This window comes from Seriola lalandi, unplaced genomic scaffold, assembly GCF_002814215.2.
Source record: "Seriola lalandi dorsalis isolate HSWRI2012SDOR001 ecotype SW California unplaced genomic scaffold, Sedor1 jcf7180002054538, whole genome shotgun sequence".
NCBI lineage: Eukaryota > Metazoa > Chordata > Actinopteri > Carangiformes > Carangidae > Seriola > Seriola lalandi.
In genome coordinates, this window is record NW_019525091.1 from 414,629 (window position 1) to 428,094 (window position 13,466).

At 37.6% G+C, this 13,466-nt stretch overlaps 3 protein-coding genes across 3 annotated transcripts in view; 2 read left to right on the forward strand and 1 right to left on the reverse strand.

Annotated features, from left to right (window-relative positions):
* Positions 1–467: 467 nt before the first annotated feature.
* On the reverse strand, positions 468–4,102 carry tmem238a (transmembrane protein 238a). Its single transcript, XM_023414668.2, has 3 exons — positions 3,972–4,102; positions 1,955–2,116; positions 468–925 (listed from the first exon to the last, which is right to left on the reverse strand). Exons 2-3 carry the CDS (start codon positions 2,103–2,105, stop codon positions 762–764), a joined length of 315 nt encoding a protein of 104 aa, XP_023270436.1. The 5' UTR covers positions 2,106–2,116; positions 3,972–4,102; the 3' UTR covers positions 468–761.
* A 2,439-nt stretch (positions 4,103–6,541) lies between these two features.
* Positions 6,542–9,919, forward strand: LOC111661179 (coiled-coil domain-containing protein 106-like). The gene is made up of 6 exons (XM_087176158.1): positions 6,542–6,679; positions 6,866–7,069; positions 7,262–7,408; positions 7,493–7,693; positions 7,851–8,011; positions 9,142–9,919. The coding sequence occupies exons 1-6, from the start codon at positions 6,544–6,546 to the stop codon at positions 9,295–9,297; spliced, it is 1,005 nt and encodes a 334-aa protein (XP_087032284.1). The 5' UTR covers positions 6,542–6,543; the 3' UTR covers positions 9,298–9,919.
* Positions 9,920–12,937: 3,018 nt separating this feature from the next.
* Positions 12,938–13,466, forward strand: part of LOC111661212 (CCR4-NOT transcription complex subunit 3-like) — a 36,642-nt gene continuing 36,113 nt past the window's right edge. Inside the window, exon 1 of the mRNA XM_023414704.2 lies at positions 12,938–13,094. The gene's annotated coding sequence lies outside the window, so the exon portion shown is untranslated. The remainder of the gene's footprint in view (positions 13,095–13,466) is intronic.

Here is a 13,466-nt window from a genome sequence, read left to right on the forward strand (position 1 = left end):
TTTTTAAATTGAGTAAAAAAAAAGTAACAGTGCATTAATATTTTAAGAAATGCTCATTTTAATTTTTAATGCTACAGAGCAAAGAGATATTAATTATTATTTAAAGCAATGGTATAGTCTCCTGATATTCTTGAGTAATGTACAGGATAAAATAAATATGTGTTAATATAGGTATTTAATATGAATATGATATATAATGCACCTATATCACAGGTGTGAAATACATGTTAAAGAAGTAAATATGAAACATATAATACATTAAAACACTAAAGGATTAGAGCATATAGTAATATATGAATCAATATACAGTATATCATGTAACATAAACATGCTACATCTACTGATACACTATATAATCTACTTGTGTTGCTCTCTCATTCTTTTTCTTAATTTTTAATTAAAATGTATTAAAGCTTACACTTGTGAAGAGAGAGATGATCTTATATTGTTGATAAAGCAGACATGTCTGATGTATAAAATGGCTTTTATTGAAATCCATAAAGAGTCCACTGCTGTTTTCAATGAGTCACATTCAAATGCTACAAGAATAAAAAATATAACTCATGAAACCAATGAAACAGTAACATTATGATTTTGTAACACAACAACACTTCTACAGTTGAAATGTTTCTGACATGCTTGTAACACTAAAGTTTTTAGTAGCACAGTTTGATTCATTGTCTGTTTCTCATATTAATACTGACAAACACAGGTACCTACAACCAGACTTTTAAAGTGAAATGTATCCACGACTTCCTCTCTCAGTGGTAGCTCTTGTAGCTGCGGATCTTGCGGCTGAGGTTGCGAGCGAGTCGGTCGACGGCGCTGCCGATGTGTCCCAGCTCCTTCTTGGCTGTCAGGCCCTCGATGTTGCCGCTGTACCATAACACCCATCCGGCCAGAGACATCAGCACGAACAGGGCTCCTGAACAGAGGTCACATCATTACGTCACATTATTTTCTTTACCAATTAGTATACAGATCATGTTTTTTTGATTAATCAGTTAGCTGTTTTGTCTGAAATAATGAAAAATGCCTGTCATTGTTTCTCAGAGGCCGAGGTAACATCTGCAAATGTCATGTTTTGTACATCCAATGATCCAAAACATTTAGTTTACTGTCATGTACGACAAAGAAAAGCATTAAATCTGCACATGCAAGAAGCTGTTTGGCATTTTTATGATTTTAAACAATTAATTGATTTACAAAATAGTTTCAGATCAAATTTGGATGAACCCTGTCAGCTCTATTCATTACGTCTTCTAAATTCACATACATACAGAAAATTTGTTGGCATGAAAACATAAAAAATAGCATTATGTTTTACAGCTGCTTCAGCACATTTAGTGAAACTTACCACTCTGTACTTGTCTCATGAAGTTGTAGTTCCATTAGAATTAGAAAGCTAATGTTCAGAATAAATACCATACCTATAAAGATTTATGTAATGTGTTATTTTCATTATTTTATTAACTTGTATATGCTTTTCTTTTATATGTATTTGTTTTCTCATTTGTGTTGCTTCTGTCTTTTTCATTATCAATTAATCCGCAGATTATTCTCACTTCATTTTTTTAATCTTAGAAAATGTCACAAAAATGCCTCTCACAATTTCCTAAAGCCCAAGGCAACGTCTTCAAAATGCTTGTTTTGTCTGACCAGCAGTCCAAAACTGAAAGATATTCAGTTTATTATCACATCAGACAAAGAAAATCCGAAAGTCATCAGAGTTGAGAAGCTGTATTAATATTTAATAGTAATGTTTGATATTTGTGCTTAAAAATGACTGAAAGTATTCACCAGCTTTCTGTTGATTGACCACTTCATCAACAAATCACTGCATCTATTACTTTTAAATTTTTGGAGAATTTAACACAGATGCAGTTTTATAAAGCAGTAGGGAGTGAAACCCACTTTTAGTTCTGATTCCAAGTTAAAACCAACACAAACATACCAGTATAGACCAGTAAGTCTCCATAGTCCTGTCCTTTGATTTCCAGACGGGCGAAGACTCCCACCAGCAGAGCGGCTCCACCCAGTAAATCCATCAACACGGCGAAGGCCAGAGCCAGTTTACAGTGGGACAGGCCGTTACACAGGCCCATCGTGAGAGGAACTGCAGGTAAAACAGAAACACATGAAAACTACAGCTGCTCGGCATCACTAAAAGTCCCATTAAAATACTGATTTGCTGCAATATCAGATTGATATTGGCTTATTGAAACATAGAAATATGCTCATTTGATGCTGTCAGTATGATGTTAGTTACTTTATATGACTGCATAACCTGACTTACCGTGACGTTAAGTCTCTATTATATGTATGTTTACTCTGATGTTGGTGCAAATTCTGAGAGGAACACAGTTTCCAGTTATTTCTGGATGAAAATGTAAAATAGTACAAAATATGCGCTTGGGTTCACCGTTATGAATATTTAACAGTTAGCCTTTACTGATAGCTTTTTTAATGTCTGACATATTTGACACGTCCAATAAGTGATACATTCCTAGATCAAGAAAAAACAACCGCTTGTACCAAAATATGAGCAGGAAAAAACACAAAGTGAATGCATTATAAAGCTGATCTGACCTCTTATCTTTCTCTTCAAGAACAGGTTCACAATGTCAAGCATGACATTAGGAGATAAGATAAAGATAATTTAAGATAAAAGATAATTTAAGATAAGACAAGACAAGACAAGATAAGATCATTTAAGATAAGATAAATAAGATGTACCTTTATTGATCCCCCATAGACGAAATTCAAATTTGACACAGCAGCTCAAAAGAAATAAAATAAGAATAGAAACAGGAGAAAAATTAGAAATAGTATATGGTGAGGAGTGAGAAAGGAAGGAAAGATTTGTGGAGGAAGAGTATTTTTGGGGTATAAAACAGAGGAATGAAAGACTTAGAAATGAGAATAAGAAAAGGAAGGAGAATTGAAGAAAACAAGGAAAGGGTGAAAAATGAATTGCCTTGAACTATGAGAATGTAAGTTCTACAGGTCACTTTCAATAGAATAGTGGAACTGAGCAGAAAGCCTGGAGTTACAAGTTTGTTTTAATCTACAGTTTTACATTTTCATATCATTTGCATTAATGGCTATCACTGTTGGTTGACAAACTATTTATTGTATCTAAAACAATATAATTTCCCCCTCTGAAAGATGCGTATGATTTAGTCAGCTCCTGCAGTGGAGTGTCTCTCAACGTGTTAGCTAATGCGCTAACAAACAACAAGAAATAAAAAGCGAAAGACAGCAGTAGAGTAACATACAGTAACATTTTAAATAAACACATAATAAAAATACTGTTAGTGAAAGCTTTGCAAAGTGATTATGGTATGTTGAGAAAATTAAAGATGCATGTTTACATGTTAATTCAGCTATTTGTACAGTTGTGACAATGGAGAGATTAAGATAGGAGAGATTAGCATTGATTAGCATTAAACCAATTCAAACTAATGAGGGATGGTTTAATGAAAAATAAAGACAAAAGTAACTTGAATAACTGCACAAAATTATTTATATTTATATTGAAACAGCTGATGCATTAGCCCAGACATAAACAGGCTTCTGTCATTATATGTTTTGGATGTTTTTAAGATCTTCAGGCCTATTTGTTCATGTTTCCACTTCCACACATAGTTTCTTTTAACTTACAGCCTTGTTTATGGTTTTCTGATTAACGTTTACTTCTTTATATCAACTGTGTGTTGGTGTGTTTATCTGTTTATCTTAAAAAAAAAAAAATTACATTATAATATAAATTTAAGTAAGTTTGATTTCACGGTGCAGTTTTTCAAAGAAACAGAAGTTATTTCTCATTTCTGTCCATGAAGAAGACGAAATCACTGCTGAACCAGCGTTAGTGAACCAGACCCGGAGCAGGTGAAGCTATCTTCTTCACCTGTACTTCACTTAAACCAAACATTTCATTTCACCCCGTTAACTCTTCCGCTTTCACTCACTTGTTATTGTTGTTCGTTCGGCAGCATATAAACCTCCAGTTTTACGTTTTCCTGAAGTTTTCACCGCGGACCTTCTCTGTGCTTCCGCGTTTTACCTTCCTCAGTGTTCTCACCTACCTGCGCCCCGCCCTCACGTGACAAACTTCCGGTCAGAGCTTCTTCTTCTTCTTCTTCTTCTTCTTCTTTTCTTTCCACCATGATTTTACATATTTAGACAAAAGTCTCTGAAATTCCATAAAAACAAAGAGAGTGTGTCGTTGTGCTTTCTTTTGTTTATTATAAACTCTTTGAAATATCATAAAAAGAAAAAGAGCACATGCACGATTGAATATTACAATTACATTGTTGAAAATACAAAATTTTATTTATTCATTCATTCATTGATTTTTTTTACTTTATTTAATAGTTTTTTCTCTATTGTTGCTGTCTATTTTTGTAATTTTTTTAAAAGACTGATTGTCCTTAATGTTGAACACTTCGGTTGTGAAGAAATGTAAATCGTTTTTACATGTATAAAGTCTTTGGAGGAAAATTCAACAAAGTGTTTTTGGTGATGTTATTTTTTAGGATAGATAAAACTGTACTCAGAAAAGCTTTCAGTTCAAGGCTGATTTTATAACGATCACACATATCTGTTGTTGATTTCATGAACAAAAGCTTTGACTAGTTTGTTTTCTTTTCTTGTGGCCTGTTTGTTTGGCAACTCTGGGCTGATGCTTGGTTATCCCTTAAAATCACATATATCATGTTTTTGAATGCTCTGATATCATTTTCTGCAACAATAAATTACAGCTGAGTGTCTCAGAGGTCATCTAATAGTAATGGATAATGGAAAGAAACTTTATGAAAGATTTTAAACTATTTTTGGACTCCCTGACAAAGTTGCTGCAAAGCTAAAAACAAAAAGCCTCATATTATTATATAATATATAATTAATATATTATTTTGAGGTTAAAGTTAAATGTGCGTCTTTCTTTTTTCATTCTACCTGTATTGACACTTAACAGATTAAATCTGTTAATACTGTGTATTTGTGAATAAAGTTGAAAAGAAAAAAAATCAAGTCAGCTTGAAGCGATGTTTGGTCAAAGGTGAGGGGACACCTCCTTTCTGCGCATGTGTGAACCAAACAAACCAGAGCGCGGTGCACCTGTTGACGCCACTTATAATCAGGTAATTGCAGCGGAGAGTGTCTTTCCTCGGCTGTGGAGCAGCAGCTGTGGGTCGTTTCAGGCCGTATTACAGAAGTATAACTGAACACAGAGCGACCGAATAATTAAAAAATAATAACGAGTCCATCTCAAACATCCGAGTCATGAATCCTCCAACCAGCAGAGACGATACTAACCCGCCAGGTAACAGCTACGTTTACGTGTCGCATACACCTTGTGCATCTAAACCTACTGAATGACTCAGTGCATTCAAATAGCCCAACATTTCACGTGCAGTAATCAGCAAATGCGATGTTTGTCTATATGTGTGTTTTTCTATTGACAATATCTGTAATTGATTATGACATCGGAGTGTGAGGTTGTGGAGGTCAGGATCAGAAATAAGGTTCAAATTATTTTTAGACTCCTTCATCTTCAGTCTTCTTTATTGATGGGCCAATCAGTTGTAGGCTTTGTTTTTATGCTCTAAAATGTCATTTAGTTTTAAACGCTTGTTTTCTATGTTATGACTATTTTACTGATGTTCTGTTTTGTTGTTTTATTTCCATGTATTTTAAGTATTTATTTTAAGTACCATAAGTATTTATGGTTGATCCCAATGAATCATTGCTTTATTAACTTTATTATTATCTGTTATTAGAGCTGAAACAATCACTGAGTCAACAGTAATTATTTCATCTACAGCTCCTATGATGTTGATTCATTTTCTAAAATATTGATTTGCAATGAAAACATATCAGTTTTTTTAATCCAACTTTCTCAAATGTGAAGTTTTTCTACTTTACTCTGTTTTTATCTCACTGGGGATTTAATGTCTCTGGCTTCTAGACTGTGAGAAGGACAAAACAAAAGACCTGAAGACGTCATATCTCCCACTGTTTTTTGGACATTTCACAGGGTGCACAGGTGGAACACAACTTGTTCCATGATCACTTTAATTCAGCGCTGCAGCTTATCATTGCTTTGATTATTGATTAATGTTCCTTTGTGAACCCAAAGCGACATCCTGTCGGTACTTGTTTGGACCAAAACTAAAAACATCTTTCATTTATATGATGGAGACAAGCAGCAAATCCTCATGAGAATGAAAACCTGGAAGCAGAAATAATTTGACATTTTTGCATTAAAATGAGTGAAAGTTGCTGATTCATTTTCCCTCTGTCGACTAATGGTTGCAGCTCTAATTTAATAAGTCGATTATTAATACGTTTTTTTTGATGATTGTGCAGGCGAATTGACCCACATCTGCTATAAAACACTGAGTCATAGACTTTATTTTACATTAGCTAACTAAAAAAAAGAATCATCAGACAACGATGGTGAAAATAATATTTAATTGTATCAGACGTAGTTGCTTTGCAGAGTCTAATTCTCTGTTGTTTTGTTTGTCAGAGGACTACATGCCCCAGTCGTCGTCTTCATCTGCAGGAGGAGGAGGTTTGTATCTGGACGCCTATGAGGTCTCTTTTCCCCTGGAGGAGAGTATCGAGAGACCACCTGCCTATCACCTGAACCAGGGCCAGCAGATGATGGACGGTACGCCACATCTACTACACGTGACCGTATTTATTATGTATCAGTAACAAAATGGGATGATTTCTTCTTCTGTAATTTAGTTGTTTTTTTTGTTTTTTTTTTACATTTTCTACTTTTCATCTCACTTTCTATTCTCTCTTTCATGTCTCTGAATACTTCCTCCTCCTCCTCCTCCTCCTCCTGCAGAGCCCATGGCGCCGGAGCTTCCTCACTCTCCGTACAGCCCTTTCATCCTGGTCTCTAACCTGCGGGCTCACCTGTACGTGGCCCTGGAGAAGAACGCCTGGCTGCAGAAGCGCATCGAGGAGCTGGAGGAGGAACGCAACTTCCTGCGCTGTCAGCTGGACCGCTTCATCGTCAGCCTGAGGACTCCAGAGGGTGAGGTGTCGAGTCATGTGATTCATCAGGAGAATGGAATATGAAGGGAAAACGCATAAAACCCTTTGGCATCCTCAAAAGCAACACGATGCGTGATGATATAGAAATATCAATCTGGATCTCGCACTATTTTCTTTTTTTCAGCTTTTTCTTTTTATTCACAGGTAAATAATCACTTTTTAATTGTATTCTGATTATTATCAGAGTGGTGTGGAGACACCCAGCGGAGCATGAAGGTCCAGCCTTCTAGCTCTCCCTCGCCCCCCTCCCCCATGACCACCAGATCTGGAATGACCCTCAAACGCCTGCAGGGACCGGGACCTCGGTCTCGCCGCAGCACCGCCATCCCTGGTGAGGAATTACTTTAACTGTCTTTTTCCCACATCATTATGTCACAGAAATATTTAACTCTGCGTGACTTTTCCACGGCTGTAGTCAAGCAGGAGTTTCACCTGGAAGAAGACAATTACTACACTGAGGACGAGTACGTGGAGGAAGAGGAGGAGGAGGAGGAAGAAGATGACTCGTCTGTAGAGAAGGGGTCAAAGAAGAAGGGGCGAGGACGAGCCAGCGGAGAGCCGAGGATGAAGATGAGGAGGATCTTTAGGATCACCCATGGGAGGGAGAGACAGAGAGGTGAGTGCTGTATAGATACTGTATTATGTGGTGATGTAGTAATCCATGCCGACAGTGTCCATCTTCCTTTGTTGAAATTTCACCAAAGCTCAATTAAATTCCCCCGTGACTCTCGGACCTGAAAATTCCCCCTCCGCTCTTCCTCATCTCCCCCCAGTTAAAGACCCAGATGGCGTTTTGATTCGTTATAAGAAGATCCTGTCCACCTACCAGAGGGTGCGGAGCATGTCCCGAGCCTTCCAGATCCACGGAGTCGACCGGAACACCATGGCCTCCACCTCCCCCATCGCAGAGCTGCTGCTGGTGGCTCCAGAGAAGGTCTGAACTCTTCTTATAAAGCCTCCTTTATATCCTGTTCTCATATTCCCAAACATGTATTACTTTTTTTGACACATGCATGTGTAATGTATAACAATACACACTGAGATGCACTCTTTCTTTTCTGTTGGGGAGCAGATCTGGTAGTGGTGTGTTAACACAGTTGAAAACAGATGGCGACAATTTCAAAACTTTTCCCATGTTGTAGGCATTTAGTTTATCCAGCACTACAAAATTAATGCTAATGTATGCTTTGCTCCATGCATCTTCAACCTTACCTGTGACTTGGTTTGTGCCTAATTTGTACATTGCTTTTGACAAAAGCAATGAACAAAATTCAATACTATTCAGTTCAGGTAGACACAGTTCAACTCTGTTTAACAGTTCAGTTGAGAAAATGAAAATGTTCATGTTTGATTATAAAGCAGGTCTAGGTTCTATATTAATACTGTGAAAGTATCAAAGCCTCAGTCCACAGAGAAATGCACACAGCCTGTATTCAGAAACTGAGCCTTAAAACCAGCCGTCAGGACTTCTGTAACTTTGTGATGTCACAACAAAGCAGTCACTGCCCTCAGCTTTCCCCCCATGGCCCACCTGGACCCACCATCCAACCTTGCACGATTTGGTTTCTCTGAGTGTTTACCTGAAATCAGGATCACTCAGAAAACAGAGAGGCTTGGAGCCTCCTCTCCTCTGATTGGCTTAGCAACCTGTTGTTACTCGAGCTCCAGAGAGAAGCCTGAGAGAGGAGATATAAAACTACACTGAGATGGTTTTTGGTTCTTAAAACCACAAATATATCTTCTTATGGGTCAATACTTCAAATAAAACAAAGAAACTGTTAAATATGGAGCTATGGTCAGTGTTGTTTTGTTCTCACAAAATCTGGTGCCAAATCTGTCTCCACAGACTGTTCTGTAATTTACAGGGTGCTGCACAAAAACAAATTATCACAATGTGGTTATTTGTTGTCATGTGTTGTTATGTGGCTTTTGTTGACCACCAAGTGGCAGCAGAGACATGGAACTGTTCAGAAATATCTTTTAAGGTGGATGCTCTCAGTCCCAGGGTTATAGCTAAACTGATTGAACTTCCCACATTGATGAAGTGTGCTGATGTTCGTGTAGGTGATAGAAGTCGGAGAGTTCGAGGCATCAAAGGAGAAACTGTTGGATTACGCCCGGCGGTGCTACAAGACCATGGACGAGCAGACGCATGCGAAGGTCCAGGCCATGAAGAAGACTCACAAACTGCTTCCCATCTCCTACAGGTTCAGAAACTGACCGGGACGAGAGGTTTCTACACTAAACATGCAGAATGTTTATTTAATAATCTTTTGCTTTAAGTGAGGAGATTAGATGCTAAATTGCAGGATTGATACGGTGTACAGAATCATTGCCAACAAGCTGCTTGACTTATATAAATATCTTTCTTTTTCATTTTTATTTTTTGTTCAGCTGTTTAGATTGGTAAGGAGGTTTTTTCTTTTTTGTTGGTTTTTTTTTCTTGTAGTCTAAAGTTACTGGACGTCACATAATATTAACAGAAGATGACTGATTTTCACGCCTGCTGACATTTTACAGAGCAGGTGTCAAAGTGCTAAATGAGTAAATTTGTTTATTTTGGACAAAAACTGTTTAAGATGTGAAATAATATTTTTGTTCTGTTCTATATGAGTATTTACAGATCCCTGACATGACTGGCCCTCTTTTCTTTTTCTTTTTGTTTTTCTATTAGATGAGAGAGGAATATTTATTATTTATGTATGATTATGTATTTTGACACAGTATTTTGTAGTTTATAAGTGACTATTTTGTGAAACATTAATATGCATCATTGAAAGGGATAATTGTTTTTTCATACATCTTGTGCCTAAGTTATTTATTTAATTTAAGTTGGACAGAATGATGCTGTAGTGTTTTCAATTGTATGATATCAAAAAGTTTAAAATGTCATATAATGAGACAAAGTAAATGACTTTAAATGTACGATTGTTTTGGTGGTTTTGTGCAGCCAGGACTTGATTCATGAAATGACCAAAGAGTGAAGAGTGAAAATGAAAGAATGAATATGGCCTTTTGAGTCCAGCATTCAAATGAGAACATGAGAAATAACGACACTGACTTCTCTGATCTGATTTCACATTTCAAGCAACAAGCTTATGCTCCCATTGAGAAAACTCTTGAAAGAAGTTAATAGTATGACTGTATTCCTCAACATACAGGGATTTAAACAGTTGATTCATTCAAACAATTTACATGTTGAAGTAATTGTTTATGACCTGAGATCATAAAAAAGCAATGAGACTGAAAATGTCTCATTTATTATACAGATACGGCTGTGTTCAATGATATCATTAATAGTAGTTTACGGATTGCAGCGCCCTCCAGTGGAAGAAAGGAGGAATGCAACATGTCAGTTAAGACAAACTGCAGCGATAGAGGATCAGAGAGCTCTGATTGATGGTTTCTGAAATTAGAATTTGGAACCAGAACACTATGAATCTTGGGATGTGCTATATTTTTATGTATTCATTTATTTTAAAGAGATTTTCAACTTTTATTTTTTGTTTTTATTATTTATTTAGATGGGCCTTTATCCAAATATGTAAAACACAGTAACATAGTAAAATTACCATGAAACAAATTGAGCTTTCATGACTGATCACTTAGAAAAGCTGTTTTTGTTGTTTTGTTTTTTTTTTGTACTTCTGTGGGTACGTAGTTCCACATATTGAACCCCTGGACAGATGAAGTATTTGTAGTACTTATTGAACAGACATTTTAATGCAGAATGAGTCTCTGTGTCTGGCTTGAAACTGCAGGAAAGCTTTTCAAGAAATATATTTATACATGTAAACACATATTTATATATATATACATAAACACATTTTCAAGTGGATACAGTCTAGGGCCAAGCCTATGTGGACATCCCTGTCCAAATACAATTGATCTGGGTTGTTTTTTCCCTTTTGGTCTAGGTCAGTTTGTTCCTGTGAAGAAATCTCAATAGTATTTGCTTCATCTCATATTTTAGACAGTCGTGTTCTTCCAACTTTGTGGCAGCAGTTTGTGTTTGTCCCTTCATTGTCTGAACCTGACCACGCCCCGGCAAACAAAGCCAGGTCCATAAAGAAATGGTTTTCCCAGTTTGTTGTGGGAAGAACTCATGGTCTGCAGAGACCTCTGACCTTCACCCCATCTAACAGCACTGACTGTGAGCCAGGACTTATCACCTAACATCAGTGCTGGACCTCACTAATGCTCATGTGGCTGAATGGGAGCAAATCCCTGCCAGGATTCAATCAGAAGAGTGGAGGCTGTTGTGGCAACAGATTAATGCCGATGGCTTTGTAATGAAATGTTCAACAGTCACATATGAGTGTAATCTTCAGGTGTCCTCATACTTTTGGCCATATGGTGAGAATAATACTGTTGAAATAAGACTTGCATTGCATTTGGAATCTATTGATATGCTAATTTCATGTAAATGTATTCAAACAGATGCCATCTGTATTTTGTATGCATTAAGAAATACACTGATACTGGGTCAGCACGTGATCCTACGACCTATGGGGGGTCAGTGGAGCATCTGCACAGTGAAGCCTTTAAAATCTGATCTGAATATAACTGGCTGTTTTCATCAATCACAGTGACATCCAACATAGATAGGTGATTTTCATGAATCATAATGAGGGTCAGTGACTGCAGGTTCAAAACCAAACAGCCAATTATGAAACTTATATTTTCTTCAGTCACCTCATTATGGCTCCACATGGGAATGACATCGGTCTTTCCTAGGAGGATGAGAGGACGTTGGAAACATCACAGTGTTGCTGACAGTGTGTTTTTACAGGCATCAGGACTGGAGGTCACAGTCACAGGTCACTGGACGACTTGTTCATTCATCCATTCATTACTAGTTCAGGGAAGTCCGGTTGAAGGTAGGTAAAAAGTAAAAATACATACATTTAATACAGAATATGTAGAAATGAAGTAACCTAAATACATGTTTATTTTACAGTGTAACGTTTTTGTTGTTGGAAAAAAATTGTGATAAATGAAACCTCCAAACAATTAATTTAAATATAACAGTGGATTGTTTTACTCTAAAGCCAAGCGGAGTTACAGACCTATCTATGATTTATGAAATTAATGTAACCATGAAAAAGAGCAGCAGCAGCTTCATCCCATGTGCAATAAAACTGCTGACCGCAAATACAACATGCACACAAACACAAACACATAGACCTATATAGACCTGGATCACTCCAAACCACTCACTCACTGTATTGCACATCTGTATTACATCATCTGGCACAGGTCACTTTTATTTACTGTTAAATTCTGTGCTACCTCTTCTGGAACAAGGCACTTCGTTTTTCACAGTACACTCGGTCCTTGTATTTCTATTATGTCATAATGTGTCATATTTATTGTAGTGTATTTATTGTTTTCCTGTTTGTAATTTGTGTAGTAAGTGTATTTATCATTTTATTGTCTTTTCATTCTGCCAGACGTGTGATAATGTATGGTTGAAATGACAATAAAGCTTGATTTGACTTGATGTGAAAACAAACAGTCAAGTAATTAATTGAGAATTTTAATTATTAGCAGGACATTCTGCCTTGTAAGTAAAAACAGAAAAGCGATAACCTTGTCAGATAAACACATAATTTTGACGTAAAATCATGCAGGGATAAACTCAACTTCCCAGAGCACAACGCGGCAGCAGAAGGGGGGTCTGGGGGGGGCTTTCACCTTTGCCATCTGTCCAATCCTAGTGCGAGTTGTACGGGAAGTAGTAAAACCAGACTCTCTTGACGGACAGCAGGCTTCATCGAATAGAAGTGCGGGAGCGGCCGCAGCGGGCCAATCACAAGCGAGGTGGGCGGGACTCGTGTCCAACAGGGCATCGGAGGAGGAGGAGGTGTTCCTGGTAGCCATCTTGGATGTGCGGAGTGATTGTTTAGCGAGAAGAATTGTGAAAATTTTTAGAAAATAAGCCTTTATACTGAATCGCTGAAGATTTACCAGAGTGGGGCGACTGAGGAAAGGAATCGTAACTCGGAAACATCCAGGTAAGTGGGCTGCAGAGCCAAAGGTGATGGATTTCTGTGCCGTCCCCCCCTTTCTCTCCGCCTCTCTCTTCTTTCCAAATTGTGTCTCCCACATCAAACAGCGCAGCCGGTGGGAAACTGCAGCTCTCCACGCTGCTGGAGTCCGTGTTTTTGCTCCTAAAACGGGGAAACACAACTTCTTGTGCAGAGCCGCGGTGTGTAAGCGGAGTATGGAGTTTGTTTTTGAAGTGTATCCGCTCGGAGGTTTTTGCCCGCGGGCTGCAGTTGGCACCAATGATACCCGCGTTGTTTATAAACATCCCCGGATAACGAATGTGTGACCCTCAGTACAAAAACACTGCTCGGTTGTTTATGTGTAGTTTTTCGATTTGA